This window comes from Aspergillus thermomutatus, assembly GCF_002237265.1.
Source record: "Aspergillus thermomutatus strain HMR AF 39 chromosome Unknown NODE_275, whole genome shotgun sequence".
Lineage (NCBI taxonomy): Eukaryota > Fungi > Ascomycota > Eurotiomycetes > Eurotiales > Aspergillaceae > Aspergillus > Aspergillus thermomutatus.
Window position 1 is genome coordinate 139 of NW_020798325.1, and position 23,430 is coordinate 23,568.

Below are 23,430 nucleotides of genomic sequence, written 5' to 3' on the forward strand. Positions count from 1 at the left end.
AGTCGATGGTATCAATGGGGGGAGGAGGGAATGACATTGTTGGTAGCTTGAGGCGGGGTGAGTAGATGTGTTGGTAGAGTGAGGGATAGGGATGATGTCGAGGATGAGGGATGGCGGGGTAATATACTGCGCCTACTGCAGAGTGCAGAAGTAAGCAGGCTGAGGTGGGGACACTGAAGACTGAAGAGTATAGGATGTTATTATAATAAGTGATAAATATAATGCAGCTGAGGTCAGATCATGAGTCATCTGTCATCCTGACCAATTTCTTGTCAATCTTTAGCTAGATATTATGGAGTTTATCTCCACAGTTGCAGCTAGTATTTACTGCCGATCATATTCGATAGTTAAGCTAAATAGCTTCACTCCTGACCGCGACCGTACTCCGTCACCAAACACACCTTCAGCCCCCCAGGGATCTCATGTCGTGAGAACCGGCGATAGTCTTCGGCGATATTCTCGAATTCATCTGTCTAGTCAACCACAGCCACAGCCACAGCAAGTAGACAGTGGCAGACATACCTTCGTATGTAAACACCCACGAAGGATCATACTTTCCTTGTGTTACCAGGTCCAAGAGAAGCGGATGATACTATCACCGTCAGAGTCATTCAATCTGAGGATGTGGCACTGGCATACCTTTTGGGAATTGACCTGCCCTCCCCGGATCGTCAACCCCTTTTCCATCAACGGCCCTATAGGAAAATCATTCGTCCTGTAAAAGAAATCCCCAATCAGCGCAAGATGCCCCCCCTTCCTCGTCGCCTTGATCATCGCCGACACCGTGTCACCGCTATCATGCTCGAGCCCAACCGCCCGCATAGCCGCATGCTGCGGTTTCTGCGTACTCCGAAACCCACTCGCCTCCACCGCGCAGTCCAGCCCCCTCGGCTCCATCGACAGAATATGATCCCCCACCTCCGTGTGCACGCTCACATCAACGGGGATCATCCCGAACCCCTCGGCGATCCGCAAGCGCCCCGCGTCCTTGTCCACGGCATACACCTTCTCCGCCCCGCGCAGCACCGCAAGCCGCTGCACTGAGAGCCCCACCGGTCCACACCCCCAGACCCCCACGATATCCCCCGGCTGGACCTCCGCAAGCTCGCACCCATGCCACGCAGCGGCCGTGACATGCGCCAGCCCGAGCAGCTTCTTCGCGTCCATGTCGGCCGGCACCCGCACGCACGACAGATCCGCGTTCGGGACCCGCACGTACTCCGCCTGCGCGCCGGGATACCCGCCGTACAACCGCGTGTACCCCAGCATGCCCGCCACCCGGTGTCCGTACGCGCTCTCCATCTCCCGCGAGGGATTCGTCGTGTCGCACAGCGAGAACTCCTGCCGCGTGCAGAACTCGCAGTGTCCGCAGGCGATCACGGGGAGGATCATGACTCGGTCACCCGGGGCGATGCTGCGGACCTCCGGGCCGACGTCCTCGACGGTGCCGATCGCCTCGTGGCCGAGGATGTCGCCTTTGGAGAGGGAGTCGCTGAGCTCGCCGTCGTAGAGGTGCAGGTCTGCGCCGCCGATCGTGCAGTGTGTGATGTGGATGATGGCGTCGGAGGGGTCTGTGATGGTTGGTTTGGCGACGGTGCCGAGGTGGATGGTGCGCGTGCCCATCCACTGCGCGGCTTTCATTTTGTCGGTGGGATGGGGCTTGTAGAGCGTGCTTGTCATGGGTCTGTACACTTAGTATCGTAACAGTTGAGGAGCATGAGGGGGTTTACTTGGGGGTTGCGGTCGTCATTTTGTTGGATCGAAAGTGTGGATTCAGATGCCGATCGAAGAGGAGTCTCTGGATAGAACGCACTTGTTTGATGTAATGTGTGAAAATGGCCGGGGAGTCCTGAAGATACGATATAGATTGAGATGGCAATATTCAGTGGTAATCCATCCGCTGAGGGTTGGAGAGGACTGTCGGAACGAAGGGCCGAGATATGAAGTCATACAGAACGCCGCTTCTTCGTACTCAGTTGGAGGTTCCTGCAAAAGAATATGAAGTATTTACTTATGATGACTATTGCTACGAGCTGACACGGTTGTTGGTGGAATGTCTGAATACTAATCCTCCCTCTATTGTCTTCGCCTTGTACCTAGTCATCTACCTCATATTGGCAGCAAACTCAGACCTCAAGCATCCTGCATCTCTATCCCACCAACACTTCCATCGATGCCTAAATTTATTAGATTAGAATGACAAGTTTAGAACAACTGCAGGACAGGCACATTTCTTATAATTTCTTCCCTGAATAGAGTAAGCATGTAACATCTTATCGTCCTTGACTCTAGTAGTAATGCGTGCATCTTTCATTTCATACCATGCTCAGTCATTATGGCCGAGCAGAGGATCTGAATGTAGGCAGACCCATATTGAAGAAGATGAACACCGTTAAGCAGTTTATGCCGTGCATCGCGTGAGTCGTAAAGGATCAACACCTGCTTTGAATAGCCTTGGGTAGAGTGTTGTTCAAGTATGATCCAAATCATCAAGGAAAGAAGAAAACGGCCTGTGGGTGGAATATAACCCAAAGTCGTATCATGCTGAATGTAGAGATAGCAGAGTCCAACATCAATTACCTCTGTCCATCTCAATATGAATAAACACATGAGCAGAAATACCATCACTACAACCTCTCCAACCTCCAAGTGCCACCATGCAAACCGGAAGCAACCCCATCAACAAGCCTCACCCTCGTCCCATTACTCGAGACCAGCATCCCCTCCGCCTCAAGCTTCACATCACCCCTCGTTCCCTCAGGCGTCGCAAACACCAAGTTCATGTACCCACCACTCCTCCCCCTCTTGAACTCCGACGAAAACACCCCCAAAGAGGTCTCAAACCCCGCCTCAACACTCCTCAGGTCCCCAGGCTGAGGCGCAAACACCCACGCCTTCCCAGCCGACCCAGCAAGCCGGAACCCACCCACATAGAACATCAGCGCCGCAGTCGGACCAGTCGCCCATCCATGCGCATGCGAGATCCGCGCATCATTCGTATACGGCGCGTACTGCAACGCCCCGTCCGTCGAGTACCCCTCTACAAACGTCGACTGCGTCATTCGCGGATCGTCAAGCATGAATCCCCACTGGCGCCGGATCAGGGCCAGAGCCCGCTGCGGCTGCTCCGCAAGAAAGTGGGCTTGCAGCTCGAAACCGCCGATGAAGGGGGATATGGTATCCCCCGCCTCTGGGGCCGGGGCGCCGTATGGGCCCCAGCGTGCGGCTAGGGCGGCGGAAATCGTAGATGACTGGTTGGCTGAGAGGGTGAGGTTGGCTTTGAGGGCCCAGGCGTTGCCGTCTTGCGGGTGGAGGGTTGTAGTCTCGTTGTCGCGGTACAGGCCTGCGGCGCCGTCCCAGAGTCTTGCGTTGGCTGCGGATTTGAGGGTCGCTGCGATGCGGGTCCAGTTTGACGAGGAGGCGGTATCGTTGAGGGTTTGTGAGAGGATGAGAGATTCCTGGAGAACGAAGTAGAGGATTGCGTTTGCTTCGATGTTCTGCTACGTGTCAGCGGTGCAGTATATGCGCTGGGGACGCAAACGTACGTGGCCTCCCATCCCGAAACGCAGCCAGTCCGCGCTTGCGGTTACGTTGGCTAGCCCCGTGTCGTCGATGCTGGACAATGACCATTGCAAGGCTCGTTTGTACTGGCTCCAGTGTGCAGAAAGCCAGTTCAGGTCCCCTGAGTACCGGTACAAGTACGAGACGCCGATCAGGCTGTGGAGATGGTAGGTATAGCTGACGATATCGAAGAAAGGCTTGCCCGCATAAGGAAGACGGCCGTTCGCTTGCTGCATTGAAAAGAGTGTTTCCAACGCCACGCGCACACTGTACAAGTCATACGTGCTGACAGCGACGCTCTCCAGCGCAATGGACATGTCACCCGGCCAGATCAGACGATCCCGCTTCGCTCCGTCCGTGAGCACGCTGCTCCCGTTGGCGATGGTATAGTTACTCCACCAGGCGACAGTCTCCGGGAGGGTGATGTTGTCGCTAGAGTTAATCGTGCCCAGCCAGGGCAACGCATCCCCCATGCTGGGATCAATGGTGCACAGCTGGTTTGTGTATGCGCCTGCGTACCAGATGCGGTTGAGCAATTCATCGTTGCAGTGGAAGTAGCCCGTATACGCCCGGAGGTTTTGAGCCGGGGCCGCCGTGAAGTTCACTCGGACACTTTCAACAGCAATAGTCGCGGATGTGTTGGCGACGAGAGTCAGAAATCTAAAAGCACCGCGGTTGTGTTTCTTCTCTGCTGTGTATCGTCCCGAGCCAAGTCCGACAGGAAACCACAGCGGTGAGTCAAGACCTGCATCGGCAGTTGCGTCACAAGCCTCATTGTTGATCCAGAGTCTAGATTCAGAGAACGTGACTCCGATGAAGGCATCCTCCGACGAAACCTGGCTGATGTCCAGCGAGACAATACCAGCGATGTTGCGCCCAAAGTCATAAGTGATGGATGAGACACTGTGGAAAGTCGCTCTCCCACCTTTTCCATTGGTTAAAGCAGAGGGGTTAGAAATGGAGCCGTTGACGTGATACACCCTGTCCGGAACCAGCTCTCGAGTGGCTGGTGCTAAGATGTACTCCTCGTATGGAAGGGCAGTGCAGACTGCTGCCAGCAGAGCAATCTCTGCAAGGGCTGAAAAAGATAGGAAGTGCATCTCCACGACTGCTACTATCAAGAACAGGCCTAAGGCTCACTCGATGCTGGAAGCGGCAAGTACATCTATATTCCTTTTTTCATATACTGTGCCTCTCTTCTAAAGGCCGATTCCTCAGCCGAGTATGACATCTTCCATGAGCTCGGGCGACTTCCCACCGAGCACAAGCAAATAGGTGAAAAATACTCTCGGCTGATCAACATTCCGAACTTCCTGTCTGCCTCCATTCCCCAGAAAACAAACTTGCCTCTGACGGCATTTGCGGAGAAACCGATTCGAATGGAGGATGGGATAGGCTGATTGCCCAGAGAGGGGTATGAATAGATTGATCGAGCTTGATAGGCCAAAGATGTATGTTTACCATCTCAAGAGGATTGGTTGATCTCTCTTGATCGTGTGGGGTTGAAATGTGGGGTTGCTGAAGTTCCCCAAAAAAGTTGTGGGGTAGTGTATAAGTGAACTGTTTTTCTGCAAGTCCTGTCTAATTACCTGATATGGGTGCTGCCACTTTTACAAGGGCTGCATGTAAGCGCTTAGTGAGTAGCAACGTTGAATAAGTACACAAAAAAGATATCCTCATGGCATTAACCTTCCCTCGAACAAACAACAACCCAGGCTCAGTATTAGAACTAGCAGCCTAATTTCATAGTAGTCCCAAATGAATTATGGAGGGATACAGCCACCCTCGTTCCCAGCATTATATTCTTACTGCCAATTAAGGCTGTTATAGTCTTCCTCCATTACAAAACGACCTATGTTACTAATCTCAAATCCCGGTGACTAGACGGGTTTGCAGTACATAACTGATTGCCACCTCCACTATAGTGCGCTGTTAGACTAGTCTCACAGTCCCCATCAGCATAGATGACAAAGTCCCATACTCTAGCGGCGGTCCCGAGCATCACCAGCAATGGTAGGAGGATCCTGGGATTCCAGATCATCATGTTGGTTGTCGGCTTCTTGAACTTGTCTTTCGAAGAAAGATACACGAGCTCTAATAGAGATATTCTCGTCTTGGTAAGTTGGGTCGGACTCAAGGTGCTTTGCACGGAAAAACGTTAAGATAGAACAGCGGAAGGTCGTGACAGGGATTTTGGTTGGGATTTCAATAAAGATATCTTTCTTCCGCTCAGGAGTGTGGATAAGATAGCGAAGAGGGAATGGAACGTCAGCATTAAAATCAGCAGCGTACTGATCAAAGACAACATCTCGCCAGGTTTTATTGAGGTTTCTGTTCGTCATGGTGAGGATTGAGCTTGAATATGTGTTCTTAGCTGATATTTGTGTGTTTCTGGGTTATCTGAAAAAGGCAGAGTAAGGAGACAGGAGACTTGTGAGGTTTTGACCTGGCTATCACTCTCAAGCCTGTCTCTGTGGTCTATAACCCATCTGCCAGTGCTTGACCAGCAAACTTGGAATTATCCCTGTTTCCCCCCTCCTACTACCTAGCTACTCTAGGACATCATCTTATCCGGCACTAGCTCATGCCCTGATTGGCTGTCTTTCAAGGTTCTACACTGAGACAATATAAATCTCTCAGCGCCGCGCCACAGGTGCTGATCATATCAGGAATGATATTTGAATAATACCTGTAGAAATTGCTCAATTAAATATTGCATGCAACTGTACACAGGGATATACAGGTAGCAACGAGTCCTGGCTATGTAACAGTAGTGGTAGTTGACCAATCCAATAGAATACCAGTTGCTCAGTGAGGGATTTCGGTAGACTGAGGAGTGCTAGGTAAAAAGGGCAGTGGGTGCTTATGCTTTGCTGGTAGCCTGGGGATGGTGACCTGTATATGGTCTAATGACTCAACTCTAATAAGGTCCGTCAGTATCGCAGGGGGATCGTCCAAGCTAAGCACCTGAAATACCTGTAATGTGACTGATGATGAGCCCAGTTATAGATGTAGAAAAATATAAAGCTAATGTTGAGCCCAGGAGTTCGTATCTACCCACTGCCCACATATTGCTTCGAATTGAAGCTCAGGCAAGGCTTCTATGACAGAGCTGGTAGGCTGTTTCCAGGAGTGATACTTTGTGAAGCTCCGTAGGTAAACAAGTTCATTGAAGCACAAGGTGCCGTGGAGGCACACGCGTTAGCTAGTACTCATCTCGACACCTAGAGCTCTAAATGCTCCCATCTACCTGCGGCCAGTAGTCTAGAATGGGAATCGAGGGCATTGAAGGAAACGTCGCAGTGTCGACGTCTGTCATCAACAAAGGCAGGTCATCAAATAAAGAGGTGCAACTAGAAAACGCCATCTGACTTCTGCCAAACGTATCTGGGACGGCGCGCGCAAGCTTAGTTAGATCCGGATCTTTGGGAGGATGATCTGGGTTCTCACCTCCGCCTGCTCGACGCGACGCTCTTGCTTCTATTGTAGAATGTGTACTGGGCTCCTCGGGTTTTCCAAGTACGACCCTCAGAGCTGTGACTACTTTGCTTGCTTCTCTGGACAAGTCGTTTGTGCGGCTCCAGATGGCTAGGCTCTTTTCCAGCAGGCTTCGCACTTCCAACAGTTCCTGGGCCGACAGCCTGTCCTTGCGATGCTGCACAAGGAAACATGCAATACTTGCGGCTAGAAAGTACCCATTATTTATGAAACACGAGTCGACCATACCAGTAGGGCGGGACGCGTCCAAGACCTCGTACTCCTCCGCCATGCGGTGCTGCAGCCGCATGATCTCCAAGGCTGCCTCGATCACGATACTCCAGCACTGGTTGCTGCCAGTCGTATCCTTCGAGGTACCGAGAAACTTCCAGTTGACGAGGATCCGGGCTCTTTGGTAATGCATGTAAAAGTTTATCTGCTGTTGGGGACGAAGGGCATGTTAGCAGCTCCGTCTCTGTCTATTGCTAGGTTGTGTATATAGCTAGGGATTCAGTAGTGTAGATGGTTTTTCTTTTTGGTTACAAGTGTGAGGGATTCTTCTGGATGCGAGTGTGTTTCTGCAAGGGAGAGCCACGGCACTGACCTGAAATACGACGCTTGGAGGGTCCAGAAGAGATTCGGACATGGGTCGGGAATGGTCGCATAAGTTACGTCTAGTTTTGAATTCGCCGCGACGAGGGTCTCGTATGATAGCGGGTGAGGATTGCAGACCAAGTCTGATACGGCGCCGATCCTGGTGGCGACGTGAAGCTTGGCGAGGATCACGGTGCTCGAGGTAAGTTCGTCGATGGGTCTCTCGGGCGGCAGGTCAGTCGAGCTGGCGTCAAAGTCGCGGTCCTGGAGGTTTCGAGGCGGCATAGTGTCGCTGAGCGAGTGCTTGATGCTGCTCGGAAGGCCCATCTGCGTTGAGAATCCTATGTCAAGCGAGTATATCATAGCCCACATCCGGCGCCTCATCTCGCCCTGGTAGGGGGATAGGGACTTGAAGTGCTGCGGGTCTCGATGATAGCCCATGCGGATAGCTGTTCAAGTCTCTTAGCAGCCTTCCTTCAGAGAGATCTGGGGGTGGGGGGCTTCTTTTGGGTGCTAGAGGAACGAGCATGACGACGTACCTATCTGGACAATGTTGCCCATCAAGAGCCAGACTCCAATGTTAGAGTCCCTGTTCAAGTAGCTCTCGATCAAGAGTAGTGAACAAGGGTTTCCATAATGTCAGGGCCCCCCTTGGCGAACTGACCTCGGACGAGGCACTGGACGACCTTTTCTCGATAGCCCAGTATCTTATACAAGGCTGTGGGTGACCAGACGGATGGCGCGTTGTTCTGGGCTCTCGAGAGGCCGCTCTCCTGGCTCTGAACTTGGCTAGTGAGGCAGAAGATGCTGTACAAGAGGCCGAGCCAGGAGACGGATGTAGCGCTAGGATTCTCCCAGAACGCGTTATACTTGATCAACGAGGTTAGTGCTTAGTCTTCTCCTAGTGGTATGTTGAGAACTTACTCTCTTCAAGAACTCAGTCGGGTGTATTACAGCTGTTTAGATCCAGCGTCAGCAGGGATGCGTGAGTGCGCTCTTATCCCGCGTTGCGTGCACACCTACATCGGTATTCCTGAGCCCGAAAGTAGAGTGCGACCAAGCCGTCGGATTCTCTCCTGGGCGGCATCGAATCGAGGAGTTCTTGGTCAGTGGCGTGTTTGCATCCTTCAAAGAGGAGGACATTCTGCTCGAGTGGTGATGAACCATCGTCGAATGCAGTCTCCGATTGCATCGCGCCTTGGTCCTCCGCCTCTGTCACGCCACTCAGAACAGAGGTCCAGTGGGTTGATTCTTTAAAGCCAGTTCTGGACTTGGTTAATTTCAAATCTGGAGCCTCTGCTGATGGAACGGAAACCGAGCTGCTCGGCGTCGCCAACCCGCATGGCCCGCTGACAGCGTAAGTACACGTCGGCTCGAGGTGGTGTTTCTGATCGACGACATTTTATGATGTTGTAAGCTTTGAGTCGTTCCGTAGACGTGCAACTTACAATGCAATAGGAACAAGGTTTTCCGCGGTCACACTTTCGCCTGTTCGCTGCGTTAGCTCTATCTATTGGAGCAGGCAGGAGAAACGCACTTTCGCTGGCGGCAAGAATTGCAAGAAAGCTGCCGCTTGTCGCGTCGGCGGCCAGGATGAAAGCGAAGGAGGACTGTAGATCTGTCAGGGGGACCCATCGTGCGGACGATGAAAAGGCTGAAGGTATAACAAGAGAGAGAGAGAGAGATCTTCATTCAATATAGTCTCTGACGCGGAGCATTATTTATATTGTCCACCGCGAAGCACCAATCATGGGTTGCTTGACCCTCCGCACGGCCAGTATTAATATCCGCCGCCTCCAGGACCTATATGTATAGAAATCGGTTCCCAGGGTTGTAATCTTATGTTTCTTGCACTTGATTAATTGCTTGATTTTTCTTTTTTCAGTTGTGTTTAACCATGGCTAGCACGGACAACGCCGAGAATACCACTCCCATGCACGAGCTGAAGACCGTCCCCAAAGACGCCAGAGAGCCAATTCCCGGCGACAAGCCAGGCGATGCCACAAAATTAGATGACACAGGCCCCCCTGATGGCGGCGCTGCTGCATCGTTGGTCGTCCTGGGCGCGTGGTGCTGCTCCTTCTCCAGCCCGGGCTGGATCAACAGTACGTATTTTCCCTCTTCCCAGTGCCTCCTAGGTTCCCGCTACGTGGCATCCAGCAGCGACGCGATGGACTAATAGCAATGCTCTTCCACCAGGCGTGGGCAGCTTCCAGCAGTATTACGAGGCTGGACCTCTGAAAGACTACTCCAGCAGCACCATTGCCTGGATTCTGTTGCTCTAACTGTTCTTCCTGTTCGCCTTAGGGCCTGTCATCGGCATAATATTTGACAGCTACAGCCCGAGGCCGCTCATTATTGGCGGGACGCTTCTTCACGTCTTTGGGCTGATGATGGCGTTGTTGGCGAAGACGTACTATCAGTTCATCTTGTCCCAGGGAGTGTGCAGTGCCATTGGCGTTGCATGTTTATACTTGCCTGGCAAGTTTAACTTATCCCCTCTTGAGTGTTCCATGCTGACTGAGTCCTGTGCGACGAAGCGCTTGCCTGCGTCTCCACCTGGTTTTCCGAGAAGCGCGGAGCCGCTATGGGCATCATGGTGATGGGCTCATCAGTCAGCAGCGTCATCTTCCCCATCATGATTAGTCGCATGATCCAGAGCACCGGGTACCCCTGGGCCATGAGGACTGCGGCCTTTCTCATCCTTGGCTTGCAGATCATTGCCATCCTCACAGTCCGCCTGAGAACAAAGCCCGTGCCCAAGAAGATACCTTCACTGCACCCTTCACAGAGTTCTTGTTTGTTATGCTGCTGGGCATCTTCGTCCTGACCTATGGTATATTCATCCCCATTGACTATCTAGTGGTGCAGGGTTTTCAGGAGGCATATATATTAGAGGAGATGGCTCAGTACTTGGTGTCCATCTTCAACGCCGCAAGGTAGGTCGACGTCTATCCCTGTTACCCACCCCCCAAAAGTCGCGGAACGCTGACGGTTATACCCCAAGTCTCTTCGGCCGTCTGGTCGCCGGTTATGGCGCCGATAGAATCGGAAGATGGAATATGTTCATTATCGCCTGTACTGTTTCCGGAATCTCCGAGTTCGCCGTCTGGATCCCCGCCACGCGCTCGTCCATCGCCATCGGCTTCGCCATCATGTTCGGCTTCGCGACAGGAGCCTTTATAGGCCTTTCCGGCGCCCTTCCCGTCTCGGTGTCCCCCCTGCCCGAGATGGGCTACCGGCTGGGCGTAGTCTTCCTCGCTATCTCGATCCCCGCCCTCACCATGGCGCCCATTGGTGGAGCCATTCTCCAAAATTCGGCCCACGGCTGGCTGGACGTGAAGATCTTTGGCGGCGTCATGTGCCTCGCAGGGTCGGCGATTGTTCTGCTATCGAGGTGGCTCTATACCGAGGAGAAACTTCTCAAGGTGTTTTGAGTGGGGGGACTGCTCTGGCGTGATACGGTTTGGTTTAGGGCTAATCCAAGTTACGACTGCTAAGGAGTGAACAAAGTATAACGGGTGCAACCACTGTAAACTAAGGTCGGAGGTGGCCAGGCGGGGCTAGGGCTAACAAGGTTTCCTTCCGAGCTGTCCAGGGACCGGGCCGGTCCGCTACGCCTTCAGAGAATGCAAATCGGCGAGTGTGGATAGCTAACTACGCAGAGATCCCACCTAATGCAACCATTCGCGCAGGCGTGGGCTGTCAGACTCGTGCTGACGGGCGATTCAGGCTAGATTCTCCTTGCCCAGGAAGGGACGTTACATTCATTGAAGAGTGCCCCTGCGCCTACCTGCTTAGCAACCCCGGTAGAGGGCAAAGAAACTCCGTCAGGAACCGGAGACAGGCTATTAATTTTCCATTTGGGGATTTCAACGCTGGCCACTGCTAATACAGAACAAAAGACCGGGGTTGCACATCTCAGATCAAAAACAGCATGATGAGTCATAGGCAACACTAGCGTTGAAGCCATCTTTCTAGTAACTTGGAATGATCCTAGTGAACTTTTCTAGGCACAGTATATAGATGACTTGATCCAGCCCTACCTTGAAGCTGATATGTGTTGGAATGTTCTGTCCTTCAGGATGGCTCCTATTTTGGCCAGCAAGGGGCTGACTTCGGACACGCTTCTGAAGATATCTACTGCTAATTCAAGACACTGAAGGACTCTTGGTGAGGCGACACTTAGCAGACATGGCGCCACTGATGCTGTCAGCGCTGCCATTGAAATTGTAAACACGCTACATCATGCTTTTGGTCAGCCAATAATGAATTCATTCTGCACGTTGGCTGATCAAAAAATCACCTTGCATACAAGGTCCAGATGTTGGGCTTGCAGACGCGTACTGAAACGGCTGCACTTGTAATAAACCTAATATAGTCATCAATAAAGTTCTGGCAGTGCGGCAGGAGATCATCATCTGCTTCTCCTGCACTCAATGACTGGTAGGCCGCTGGCCAGTAGATGGAGGTTTTAAATGCATAGCATTACATGCGAAGAAACTCTGCCTGCGCCAAAGCCCTAGAAGGGACGGCTGTGTCGTCCTTACTACCACCGAAAGACAACCACTCCGGAAGAAGATAGTACCACTCACGCAGTTGCTACTCCACTTCTGCCGCGATGATGGGCGCATATGCAAAATTGCCAGGTGAGACTCTTCGGATGGACCATGTACAACGCTGGAGCATCTTCCGCATCACAGTTTCCGCCACCAAATACGACAGATCATGGTGGTGGTGAATTTTGTCATGCATTATTCCCTCATTTCCGGCTCTGCCAGCCGTGACGGGGAGAAAGACCGAGTCCCATGTCCAGGTCTCGCAGCTAATTGGCACTGGGGTAGGTGAATTCATACTCCAGATACCACTGTCAACCAGGTTCAGCTGGACAGTGATCTTGCTTTGAAAAGGTCAGCTAAACCGAAGCTTTCATCGACATCTTATTTGATATACCCAGTAGCCAGAACAGGGGGCAGTACCTTTCAATCAAAAGGGCAGTCCAGTAGCAGTTTCCGACGATCGACGACTGCGCCAAAACATTCTCACCGGAGGCGTCACTGGAAACATGCCCTCAGCCTGTGTTAGAGATAGTAATTTGTGTTGCCTTTAAGCCTGGGCGCTTACTTGAGCAAGCTCTCCTGCAGCTTATACGAGGCCATCGCCACGAAATCATGTGCTCGACATGGTTGGGCGTAGCATAGATAGTATATGCTGAATAGGAGTAGGCACTGTGCGCTTCGAAGGCTGCTGTCAGTCAGTACGCAGGGGAGCATTTCCACTGCCACTTGAATGTATATGGTTTCCGGGCGCTTCTGCAGTGGGTGCCTAACCAACTTGCACTCAGCCAGGCAGCCAGTCGCTAAAACAAGGAGGGTCAGGCAGGATTCCATAGAAGATGGAAAAGGTGTTGATATTACCTGCCAAAATTCATCCGTATAATCCGCGTGGAGAATCGGATACCAGATATGGATCTGCTCCAAAGCTAGGTGATCCCTCTGTCACTTACTCTGATGCTCATTAGGGATCTACAATCATAGCTGGAGCGCCAGATGAATAAGTGGAAATAGCTTGCTTTCTGCGTTCCATCCGCTCCAGAAGAACTAGGAATAATTAATTAAGCCTAAGATGTGCCATGAATGACTTGTTCTGAATAGTCTTAATTAGGAATCTAATAAATGAATCCTGGTTACTGGTGAGATTATACGGCAGTTGCTCTATGGTCAAGTACTCATGCTTGGAAGCCTGAGCTTTTATAACCCCAGTAATGTGCTCTAGTGTTTGCTAAAGCCTTAATAGCTCCACCCACAGGCTAGAAATTGGATTAGCAGCTGGGTTAATGTTTCTTAATAGGGGTGAGGTACGTTACTAACAGAGAAGGAGGGGGTTCTGCGGTCCTTCGTAGAAATAGTCTTTGCTATAGTGCAGGAAAAATAAGTATTTAGATTGCTGACTGTTGCATTTTGTCCGCCTTCCTTAACATACGGACTCTGGCATTACTAGGAGTTCTAGGTGGAGTAGTGTTTAAGACTCATAGGCTTCTTTTTCTTCACCTACCCGATTTCCCCTTTGTGGGAGTTCTTTATTTCCCATCATGCATAGCCCAAACTATAGGACTTTGTATGACAGCATCATCGCCTTCAGAAGATCAATTTGATGGAAGGGGATACTGCCCCGAGCTTAAGACCCTATCAGTCTGTACAAAGTAACAGAGTACATCCTGCCATGGACACTGGTGTCCAATACCGTCCGAGGAATGAGTTCTCTCCCTGGGTACAATGCTTCCAGAACACGGGAAGAACACATCCCCAGCATTTTAGTGCAGCCTGGGGTCCAATGGTGAGGGGAAAGCCGGCCAGATGAGACTGTTAGAGCCTATCTTTTGTCTAGCAGAGCCTAATCAAGCAGGGTGCATGAAACCCTGCGCCTGACTTGGTCCATGGGCTGCTGTTCTTCATCACACCACTGTGCCTGTAAGTTTATTTCCTCTATCCATTTCACCACCCTCGCTACCCTATGTTTTGCGTATTTCCTCTGTTCCTGCGGACCCTGGGAAAGGTCAGTCCTTGCTGCTGTTGCCCCGTACTTTCAAGGGGCTGTCACGACAGCGGATTTATTCAACAGGACGCCTACTAATTTCTCCGGAGAAATTTCAATCTGTCTACAGGGTACGGTGCCCGGATGCGAAATTTGTCAGCCCGAGAAATTGCTGACGCTTGGCTGAATTGGCAGTTGATCACTGATCACAAAGTAGTTGTTTTACAGCAGCTGAACGGCAGTTGCATTTATTATATTTTGTAGTAACTATGACTCTCATTTCATTCCCTTCTCCCTTGCAACATCACTGGTGGGTGTCTATGAAGGTTCCCCAGATAACGAGATTCCGTTCACGCACAATGTGCGACACTGTCTGGGCGTTTCAAAGGTAGGGTCTCATGATGGATGCTTAGAGACGGGCGCTCATTGGTAAATGTTGGGTTGCTTCCATAGTCTGATGCACGTCCGATGGGGAGAGTGAGCTCTACTGCCCATGAAAAAGCAAAGGAATAGTTGGAAAAGGGAACCAACCTAAGGCGTGGAGATCCTGCATTCCGTGCCGCAAAAGCCACCGGGCACTGAGCTTATCGAGTGCGGTCTTGAAGTCGTCCAGAATAATGGTATCGCAGAGACATTTAAACATGAAACACAGCTAGTGTTTGGAACCCATTCAGCCAACGGTTTCGAGAGCAGCGTTTTCGTCAGATGGAAGAAAATCCTCACCTTCCAGAATGGATTGATCCCCAGGGGCATCGCTCCCCGGAACGTCTCAGTCACGCTCAAGATGTCTGCAATGAGAAATGCAATGGAGAGGCACATTGATCCCAGCATGAGGCCGAAGCGGGGACATTCACGCACAAGCTCCACGATACCGAAATTATAATGGGTCTTGACCACCCAAAAGAGATTACACGTCGTGTAGATCCACCAGGGATCGCTAGATACGCCAATATGTCAGCCCAAAGGTACGAGATGGAAGGGATTGGAACGATAAAGGCAGTGCCTTCTTTTGAGCACATACCGAAACAGTGCTTCCCACGGTCGAATCCTCTCATAGACGGTAGGATCGATTCTGTTGAAGTAAGCAAAATTGGCGTAAATTTCTGTCCCCCAATACGGCTGAGCGAGGATAATGGTCCCGATGTAGACGAGAGAGAGCCCGCGACTCATGAAGGGCCTGTTTTTCATCCACGAGATCACATTATGCAAAGACCAGGATATGATCAGCCCAATCGCTGTCGATGCCAGGTACCACCCATACGCTGGTTCTGGGGCGAAAATGAAGGTCCCATGAGGCATGGCCAAGATCAACTAGAGCAGCGGAATTAGTTGCCAGGACCGGTATTGATATATTTCGGGTCAAAACGGCCACATTACCTCTAATAAGATCAGCTTGTGCAACAAGGCGCCTTTTCGCATGTTTGCGTAGGTGATCGCGGCCATTATGACCAGGGAACCCGTCATCAGACCCTGGGACCAGGCCTCTAGGACGAGAGCAGCTGGATCGTCGACTGGCCGAGAGATGTTTCTCTTGGCGAGGGAGGCATGGTGCGAGAAGATTGGGTTCACGTGGATAAGCGAATCGTTCATAATGCAGCAATGGGTCACATTGTAGATATGATTGTTTGCCGGATAGAAGGCTCTCGTTGGGTCGAGATCTCGTTGCTCTGTCCCCGTGGGGTTAGGCGACTGCCCTGCGCCCCCATTTTATATCATTATTTTCACTATGGCCGCGAGAAGTGGGAAAGGGGTCTATTTCTCCTCCCCTTAATTTAGTGGCAAAGCTTAAGAAGGTTCTCGCCAGGGGCTCTTCCGCGATGATGGGTCCCAAGGTCGGAGGTCGGTAATAATTCATGGTTGACCCTGACTAACCGGGGAACAGGGGTAAATGGGCTCCAAAAAGCACATTATTCGTCAAATCTCGTTCCACCCTGGCGTGGCGCGCTTCATGGAACCAGACAGGTCGGCCAAGGCAGAAGGAACGACTTCAAGCAGGCCAAAGCACATATATCAGCGGACCATTCCAAGGTGACAGAGCAGATAGGACGTACTCGGTAGACTTGATATCGATCAATTGCTCGCGCCATGGCGCTGATTCCCCACCGTTCGGGCTTCTTCGCTTTTGAGCAGTGCCGGGAGCGCAGAAGAAGATGTGACAGGGCAGGCCCAAATGTTCATACTGCATCACTCTGGATGTGGAGTGCCTTTACCAACCAGCTTTGGATCCTCAGCCCTCACAGTGAGTCCCTCTCTCGACTACCCGGTCGCCTAACGGGCTTGGTCTTAACGAGGCAGACTCGTTCAGGAACTTTCAAGTATCTGAGAAAGGTTGGATTATATCTCATCATTGGTGGAAAAACCCCTGATCCCCCCTATATCCCCGCATCATGCCGTGGCTATCACCTCGTATCCTCCGCTGCGTGCTTCACCTATCACTATCAAATCCCGGTACCTGATGCAACTCGTCGGATTGCAGTCTGATTTCCCTCCTTCCTCTATCAACTGGAGAAGGCTTCTCCAAGTATCCCTGGGGGTTCGGGGGAGTCTAGGCTTCTCAGAATATCCAAGGAAAAAGCAACCAAGTATGTTTCAAGAGCAAAGAAAGCAAAAGAAAACCACTAAGCCCATCATACCGCTAGGACTCTACACAGGTTCTAGGATGAGGTTCACAGGTAGTACCCTATTCTTCATCCAAACTTCACCAATCACTTCCTCAAGACCAACACCCCCTGCTTTCCGCGTTCAAACAAGTCCTGCTTATGTCTCCTTGTGATATCAATTGCATTTATTCTAACTAAAGAATAAGAAGACAGTGTAACCAGTGTTCAGTGCTTAAGTCTCTTTAGCATCTATTTTGCCGCGGCAAGCCTACAAGTACATCCAGATTCCAGATCGCCTCCTTGCGCATTCAATCTCTCCTCAGAAGGTATGCGTCTAACTCAGATATTATGAACAGTCAACAACTCCCCCCACTCCCCCAAAAAAAGAAAAGAAAAACCCGCGACCAGCAGTGGGGTTGTGCCGCAAGCCAGGAAACACCATATCCCGCTAACAGACAGCTAGAGACACCTTTTCCAAGACGTCTACTGAGTGGCAACTGGTAAAGCACTTATATTGGACAATATACATGATAGAAAGGTCTTCATCTCCTTGTCTGCGATTTATTCTGCCTTTTAATAGCCTATATTATACCTATCAAGAAGCCAGTGAAACTTCCATGCACTTGAACTTACCTGCGCTGGGCAAACGGCCCCGGCCTGGCGACTCCCATACACCCATGCCCCTGCCAAATAATGACAAGATTTGGGACATCGTCGCTGAATCAAACTCATCTGGATCATGGTCGACACCCTCGCCAGGTCCTCCTAGTCGATTTCCGCATCTCCTTTTCTACTTTTCGAGAGAACTTCAATTACAAAAATTGTTGGACAAGTCCATGAACCCGTTATAGGAAATGCGTGCCGCGTCTCCTGAGCATGGGAACCAAGTACTTTAGCAGAATACGTATAATGTATGCATAGACTTGACTGTTGAAGTTGAAGATGCTAGACATCGACTTTCAGGTCAGATCGTGTCAAACCAGGTCAACAGACGAATGCCAGAAGTTACATCAATCTTTTGTTTAGTAGCGCAATATGGACGGCTAGCTCAGGTGAGCCGCAAGAGCTCTGCCGACTTTGAGATCCATTGCGCTTCCATAGTATCGCTTAAGTCAATGCGGTCCACATCCTCTGCGGCAGCAGAACTCCACTCTTTTTCACTTACAGCGTTCCAAAGCAAATCATTTTTCGGCATTGGAAACTGTAGCTCGCTTGCAGTGAGTTGCCAATTTGTCGCCCTTGGAGTACCACGCTCCTCTATACTACTGCTTCGCTCACTAGAGCTTAGAGCCCTGCAAACTCTGTATAAAGCTAGGTCAAACCGTTTGACTTCTTCAATCCCAACCCAGACATATGAGGCAAGATCATCTGGATGGTATCGCGCAAGCATGTTTGGATAATGGAACATGCCCAGTCTTCTGCAACTCTTCACCAATGAGGCGAGAAGATCAGTATCAATGGCACGCAGGGAAGGCTTCAAATCAAGACCAAGAGAGATAGTGCCTTTGCATATTAGAGAGAAGATTATATGAATCAGGATAGCCTGGTACATTGGGATCGGCCAGGAGCAGATGCTTGACGCGTTCTCTGCAACAGAAGCATCCCACTTGTCCTGCAGGTTTTCTGGTTAGTACATTAGTCAAAAATTGGGGTAGGTGTGCAGAAACAAACTCTTTGTTTATATATAGCCGAATGGAGGGTTTCATGGAGTTCGGTTGCCGCGGATCGTGTACTCTGCACATCACTGGCCCACATACCAATGGCAACCATCGACTGCACAAGTAAAGGGGTCTCGTTGCTCTGGTTGAATGATCCTTGGTGAATAAAGGGCCAATATGGGTGGAATAATTTGAAGTACAACTTGAGAAAGTGTTGTATTTTCTCGGAATGACTAGGCTTGACGGGCTGTTGTGGACTATGGTCCTTCCCTGAAATCCCGGGTTGGTCATGCAAAGAACAGTGGATGTGGCGGCGCAGGCATCTGGTGCAGGGTGTCCCTCCTTCACAACGAGATTTGAGAGCCCGACAATTTACACAGGCTTGCCTTATGGGAGGTACTGGCTCACTCCCTTGATGACTCTGCCGGACATGTCGACGAAGCGTGTCACTAGATACGAAATTCGCGGTTAATAATGTGTTCATGGCAAATAGGAAGAATTGTCTGCTTACTTTCGCCCGAATACCCGACAACAGATTGGACATTGAAATGACCGTCGTGGGACATGTTGCGCTTTGTGGCGATTCAGATGCTCCTTCCGCCGATAGCTTGCGTTGCAGCCTGGAGAGTCACAGCTGAATTCTTTTGAGGACTCCATGCCAGATCTAAGTCCAATAAAGAGAATGATTTTGAATGGCCTTTTCCACGAAACTTAATACCTTGGACAGTCGCCAATGCAGTTGGGATAGGTTGGCCAAAGCGCATACGGATATCCCACTGACCCGGAGATCCCACTGCACCTTGGTTGGGTGGATCATGTTGATAAGCCGGGGTTTAGCGGAATTTGGTGGGTTTGGTAGATGACTAAGCTTATAGTGGCTCCAGCTTCTCAGGTCATTGGCTAAGATTGCATTATGCATGTTATGCAGACTTCATACGGAGTAAAGGAACCAAAGCTAGACCGCCAATACATTTTCTTCACTGCACATGAGACCGCAGGTAGATCTATCAGAGACCTAAGCCATAGTTACTTCCATCACATGCCGAGAGGGTCTTTTGAATGGAAATCATATGGAAGTCACGGGCCTTCCACACTGGATCTCCCACTACCAGATCTCCCGTCACTGGGTCTCCGCCCAGCCCTGAAATGGCACATGTGTGATGGTGAAGTAAAAGCCCAATTAAATTAGGTGAATGCTGAAGGGTGGTATGGGCTGATTCATAATCATCCTTCTTTTGTTCTCACTAACCCAAAAGTGCGAGATATAACTAACTATTAACGTCTGTCTTTGACTGTACCCAGAAAGAGCTGTGAGCTATTATTCTAACTTACTCAAGTGACCATTGCAGTCAGGAATCATGAAGGAGGTGATCAATTTGGCAGGGCCGACTGCAAAAATTGTCGAGAGTCCGATCCCTGAGCCAAACGATGACCAAGTCCTGATCAAAGTGGTCGTGTCTGGGTCGAATCCCAAGGATTGGAAGGTCCCAGATCTTGCAGCTTCTGGGAACACCAATTTCGGCATGATGCTGGAGGCCAAGAAGGGGCTGAATCAAGGAGACGATATTGCGGGAGTGGTTGAAAAAGTCGGGTCCAACGTGGTTGAATTCAAGGTTAGCCATCTGACCTAGACTTATATTGGCCCAAGCTAACTTCTTGTCCAGCCAGGTGATCGCGTTGCAGCGTTCCATGAAATGTGTACCCCTGGTGGCTCGTATGCTGAGTACGCAATTGCATGGAGTCATACCACTTTCCATTTGCCCAAGCACACCTCGTTCGAAGGTGCGTTCAAGACAACTATATTGAGACTCGTTCGTACATATCTGACCAAGATTAACAGAGGCCGCGACTATCCCACTCGCCGCCCTGACCGCTGCTGTGTCCTTGTACGCGCACCATCGCTTCCCACCCCCGTGGACACCTGCAGTGAAACCGACCCCATTCATTGTTTATGGTGCAAGCACGGCTGTTGGCTCATACGCTATCAAAATGGCATGCAACAGTAACATCCATCCCATCATCGCTATCGCAGGAAAGGGCTCTCAGTATGTAGAGGGCCTCCTCGATCAAAGCAAAGGTGATACAGTGATTGACTACCGTAAAGGAGTGGAGCCAACCGTCAAGGAGATTAGAAGCAGCCTTGAACGAGCAGGCCACTCTACTGTGCAGCACGCACTTGATGCTATTATCATTTCCCAGAGCGCGGAGGTCCTGAAGCAGTCGGTCACCGCGGGTGGACGAATTGATTTTGTACTGCCCAACGATCTGGACGTGTCACCTGCGATGAAATCAATCACTTCCGTGGGCTCAGTGCACAAGCAACCCGAGTTTGAGAACAATGAGGAACTAGGCTTCATTTTCTCCCGGTATTTCACAAGAGCATTGCACAATGGCAGTTTCTCCGGTCATCCCTTCGAAGTGAGGCCGCGCGGGCTAGAAGGTGTTGAGGAAGCCTTGAAAGACTTGAAGGCCGGAAAAGCAAGTGCTATCAAGTACATTTTCCGCATTGCGGATACGCCAGGGATTGTTTAGTGCTGGTCATTTCAGAATCTGGGGGTGAAGTGGTCGTTGACCTTGCTGGGGCGGCGGCTACGGTGATGGTGCCGGTGCCATATGCGTTTTAGATGGGGGCATGTGATTCGGAGGAAAAGAATGCGTTGGCTTAGTAGATATAGATCAAGGCGTGTGGTTATGAATTCGTGCATGTCGCGAGCCAGCAGTGTTTGATATCTACCTACAAGGTTGCCGGGCATTGTACCAATCCCGAAGATCATGCTTTATTACAGTTGGTCTAAGCCAGCAGGCTTATACTTCGACACGCATCCAAGTTTGGAGATAAATCATGGTATATCAAGTGATTCCGAGGCCGAAGACTATCTTGGCTCCTTCTAGCCGTCCACCAATTATCGTGAGAACTAGGAAATGCAGTATTTACGTCCCTTCGCCTTGTCTCCGGCCACGCCGATCAAATTGCCATATTTCAGCGTGTCGATCGTGGCGGTGTACTGCTCAGACGAAGGCGATGCCGTGAGAATCATCGCCGAAAACCCGTCGTCTGCTTCACCGGTCAAGAAGTGTTCGCGCAGGACCATCGTCAGCGGCGACGACCGAAAGGGGATGCGACTCTGCTTCTGGGCCATCGCCCGAATGACTTCTTTCAAGGAGAGGAGATCGGTATTGATCTGCCTCCCTTCCTGCTGCTCCTGGGGCGTCTGCTTCGTTCGAGATGCGGAAATAGTAGTCTTGTCGTGGTAGTACTCCGAACCTGCCAGGTCTACAAAGACTAGTTTTCCGCCCAGACAAGCATGGGGACAAGACCTTTTGACTTCCGCCACGTGTTCCTCTGCTGTCTGGACGTACGCCTCGAATTCCGCCTTCTTCGCCTCGGCTTCGTCAATCGCTTGCTGGTTGATCTGGTAGTCCGGATTCGGGGCAAACTTGCCGTCCGGCGTCTGGATAAACGCCTTCGAATTCTCCTCTATGTAGACATCCGTCGCGCGCTTCCCGACAGGAACAAGCTCGGACTGTCGCTCCACAACCGCGTCCCTCGCATCCAAGAGCTCTCTCGTGACAATCTCGATCTCGAAAACAGCATGCGTGCGGGAGCTCTGATCGTGCACCGTCGACGTCCCCGTCGCCCGGCGCTGAATTCCCGCCAGCAACTGCGCGTGGAAATCGTCATAGGTCAAGCACGCCTTTGTGACGATCGGTCGAACGCGGACTTTCCCATCGGCTAGCGTTTCTGTCTCGCCGCGTATGTGGGTTTTGCCGTCGTGTCCTTCGCGGATATGGCATTTGCATCTGTCGTTCAGGAGGTCAAAGGCCATATTCTTCCGAAGCTCGTACATGCGTAGTCCGAGGAGGAGCTTCTCAGCTTCATTGGTACCGGCATTCAGCTGGTCGAGGTGCTCGTATAGCGCTCTTGCGGCGGATAGACATAGCCCGAACTCGTCGGGATGCTCGAAATCGTACCCGACGATGGTGTGCGACTTGCCGCTCCCCGAGTGTCCGTAGGCGAAAAAGTCGCAGGATTGCCCGGTCAAGACGCGGGGGAGGGTTGGTGCTACCACGGCCTCGAAGACGGCTCTGTTGTTGTCATTTGCGGTGAAAATCTGTGTAAAGGCCGAGTCGCTTTTCCAGGGGCGGGAGAGTTTGTGGGACGGTGGTGGTGTTAGTGAGATGGCGGAGGTGTTGGTGGGATGAGGGTGCTGTGTTCGTGTGATTTCTGGGGTGGTTGATTCGGATGGCGACAGGGGACGCCAGCGGATGAAGACTTTGATTGATTGCATCGTTGTTTGGCCCTTTTCTGGGCAGTCATTGACCTTAATAGGCGAGTTCTCTTTATCCATGTCCTGAGATAAAAGAGATGCCCAGAAACTAAGGAGCAGGCACCAGCGCCATGTCTCACTAATTCTCTGGAATTTGGGCAGGCCATTATTGATCACTCATCTATGACAGTCTTGATTTTGCTGAATCTTTTATTAAAGTCGGCTGTAGCCTTGAGTAGGCAAAGCCAGACAACTTAGTATCTAGTTACAGAAATATATCGGTCTTGGGATACCCTCGTGGCCGGCCAAGATACTGTGACACGGTTGATCTCCTGCCTCAGGCATCTATTCTGCCATCGCCCGAGGCTGTGCTCGAGTCTTCAGAAGCCAATTATAGATGATTTTCTCTGTCTGCTTCATGAAGAAATGATGAGTCGGTATGTCGGGCTCTTACGCCCGACTCCTTACAATTATCGACGGCATTGATTGCGTAGCCCAGCCCTAACTCCGTTATTTCCGTCTGGTCTTTGGGGGCAGAGAATGAGCAACAGCAGAACAACAGCTATCAACTTCTTCTGGCTGTCAGATTTCGATATCCTTCCGTCGGCTTTACGCTCAATTTCATCTCAATTATCTCCGCAAGTCGCAACGGATCCAAACGGCCTTTAACCAATTGCTCCAAGGATATAAACCGTACGGCTCGGCCTTCAAGATGATCTCCAGGAGTTATCAAATCAC

The 23,430-nt window shown here is 51.0% G+C and overlaps 8 protein-coding genes across 8 annotated transcripts; 2 read left to right on the top strand and 6 right to left on the bottom strand.

Annotated features, from left to right (window-relative positions):
- Positions 1-362: 362 nt before the first annotated feature.
- Positions 363-1,641, bottom strand: CDV56_100156 (putative formaldehyde dehydrogenase; the record flags this gene model as incomplete). The annotated part of the gene is made up of 3 exons (XM_026753775.1): positions 363-469; positions 523-592; positions 640-1,641. 3 exons carry the CDS (start codon positions 1,639-1,641, stop codon positions 363-365), a joined length of 1,179 nt encoding a protein of 392 aa, XP_026610818.1.
- Positions 1,642-2,627: 986 nt separating this feature from the next.
- CDV56_100603 (putative alpha-L-rhamnosidase A) lies at positions 2,628-4,661 on the bottom strand (the record flags this gene model as incomplete). The annotated part of the gene is made up of 2 exons (XM_026754222.1): positions 2,628-3,497; positions 3,546-4,661. 2 exons carry the CDS (start codon positions 4,659-4,661, stop codon positions 2,628-2,630), a joined length of 1,986 nt encoding a protein of 661 aa, XP_026610819.1.
- An 882-nt stretch (positions 4,662-5,543) lies between these two features.
- On the bottom strand, positions 5,544-5,903 carry CDV56_101066 (uncharacterized protein; the record flags this gene model as incomplete). The annotated part of the gene is made up of 1 exon (XM_026754685.1): positions 5,544-5,903. One exon carries the CDS (start codon positions 5,901-5,903, stop codon positions 5,544-5,546), a length of 360 nt encoding a protein of 119 aa, XP_026610820.1.
- Positions 5,904-6,793: 890 nt separating this feature from the next.
- CDV56_101263 (fungal specific transcription factor domain-containing protein) lies at positions 6,794-9,350 on the bottom strand (the record flags this gene model as incomplete). The annotated part of the gene is made up of 9 exons (XM_026754882.1): positions 6,794-7,448; positions 7,643-8,081; positions 8,172-8,204; positions 8,297-8,501; positions 8,557-8,588; positions 8,656-8,897; positions 9,081-9,120; positions 9,170-9,242; positions 9,342-9,350. 9 exons carry the CDS (start codon positions 9,348-9,350, stop codon positions 6,794-6,796), a joined length of 1,728 nt encoding a protein of 575 aa, XP_026610821.1.
- A 179-nt stretch (positions 9,351-9,529) lies between these two features.
- Positions 9,530-11,069, top strand: CDV56_101661 (uncharacterized protein; the record flags this gene model as incomplete). Its single annotated transcript, XM_026755280.1, has 6 exons — positions 9,530-9,737; positions 9,793-9,907; positions 9,968-10,098; positions 10,173-10,299; positions 10,368-10,571; positions 10,640-11,069. 6 exons carry the CDS (start codon positions 9,530-9,532, stop codon positions 11,067-11,069), a joined length of 1,215 nt encoding a protein of 404 aa, XP_026610822.1.
- A 3,447-nt stretch (positions 11,070-14,516) lies between these two features.
- On the bottom strand, positions 14,517-15,756 carry CDV56_102341 (uncharacterized protein; the record flags this gene model as incomplete). The annotated part of the gene is made up of 5 exons (XM_026755960.1): positions 14,517-14,653; positions 14,698-14,818; positions 14,890-15,103; positions 15,188-15,477; positions 15,544-15,756. 5 exons carry the CDS (start codon positions 15,754-15,756, stop codon positions 14,517-14,519), a joined length of 975 nt encoding a protein of 324 aa, XP_026610823.1.
- Positions 15,757-19,782: 4,026 nt separating this feature from the next.
- CDV56_103007 (zinc-binding alcohol dehydrogenase family protein) lies at positions 19,783-20,956 on the top strand (the record flags this gene model as incomplete). Its single annotated transcript, XM_026756626.1, has 3 exons — positions 19,783-20,037; positions 20,089-20,206; positions 20,265-20,956. The coding sequence occupies 3 exons, from the start codon at positions 19,783-19,785 to the stop codon at positions 20,954-20,956; spliced, it is 1,065 nt and encodes a 354-aa protein (XP_026610824.1).
- Positions 20,957-21,339: 383 nt separating this feature from the next.
- On the bottom strand, positions 21,340-22,773 carry CDV56_103187 (kinesin family protein; the record flags this gene model as incomplete). The annotated part of the gene is made up of 1 exon (XM_026756806.1): positions 21,340-22,773. One exon carries the CDS (start codon positions 22,771-22,773, stop codon positions 21,340-21,342), a length of 1,434 nt encoding a protein of 477 aa, XP_026610825.1.
- Positions 22,774-23,430: the final 657 nt, after the last annotated feature.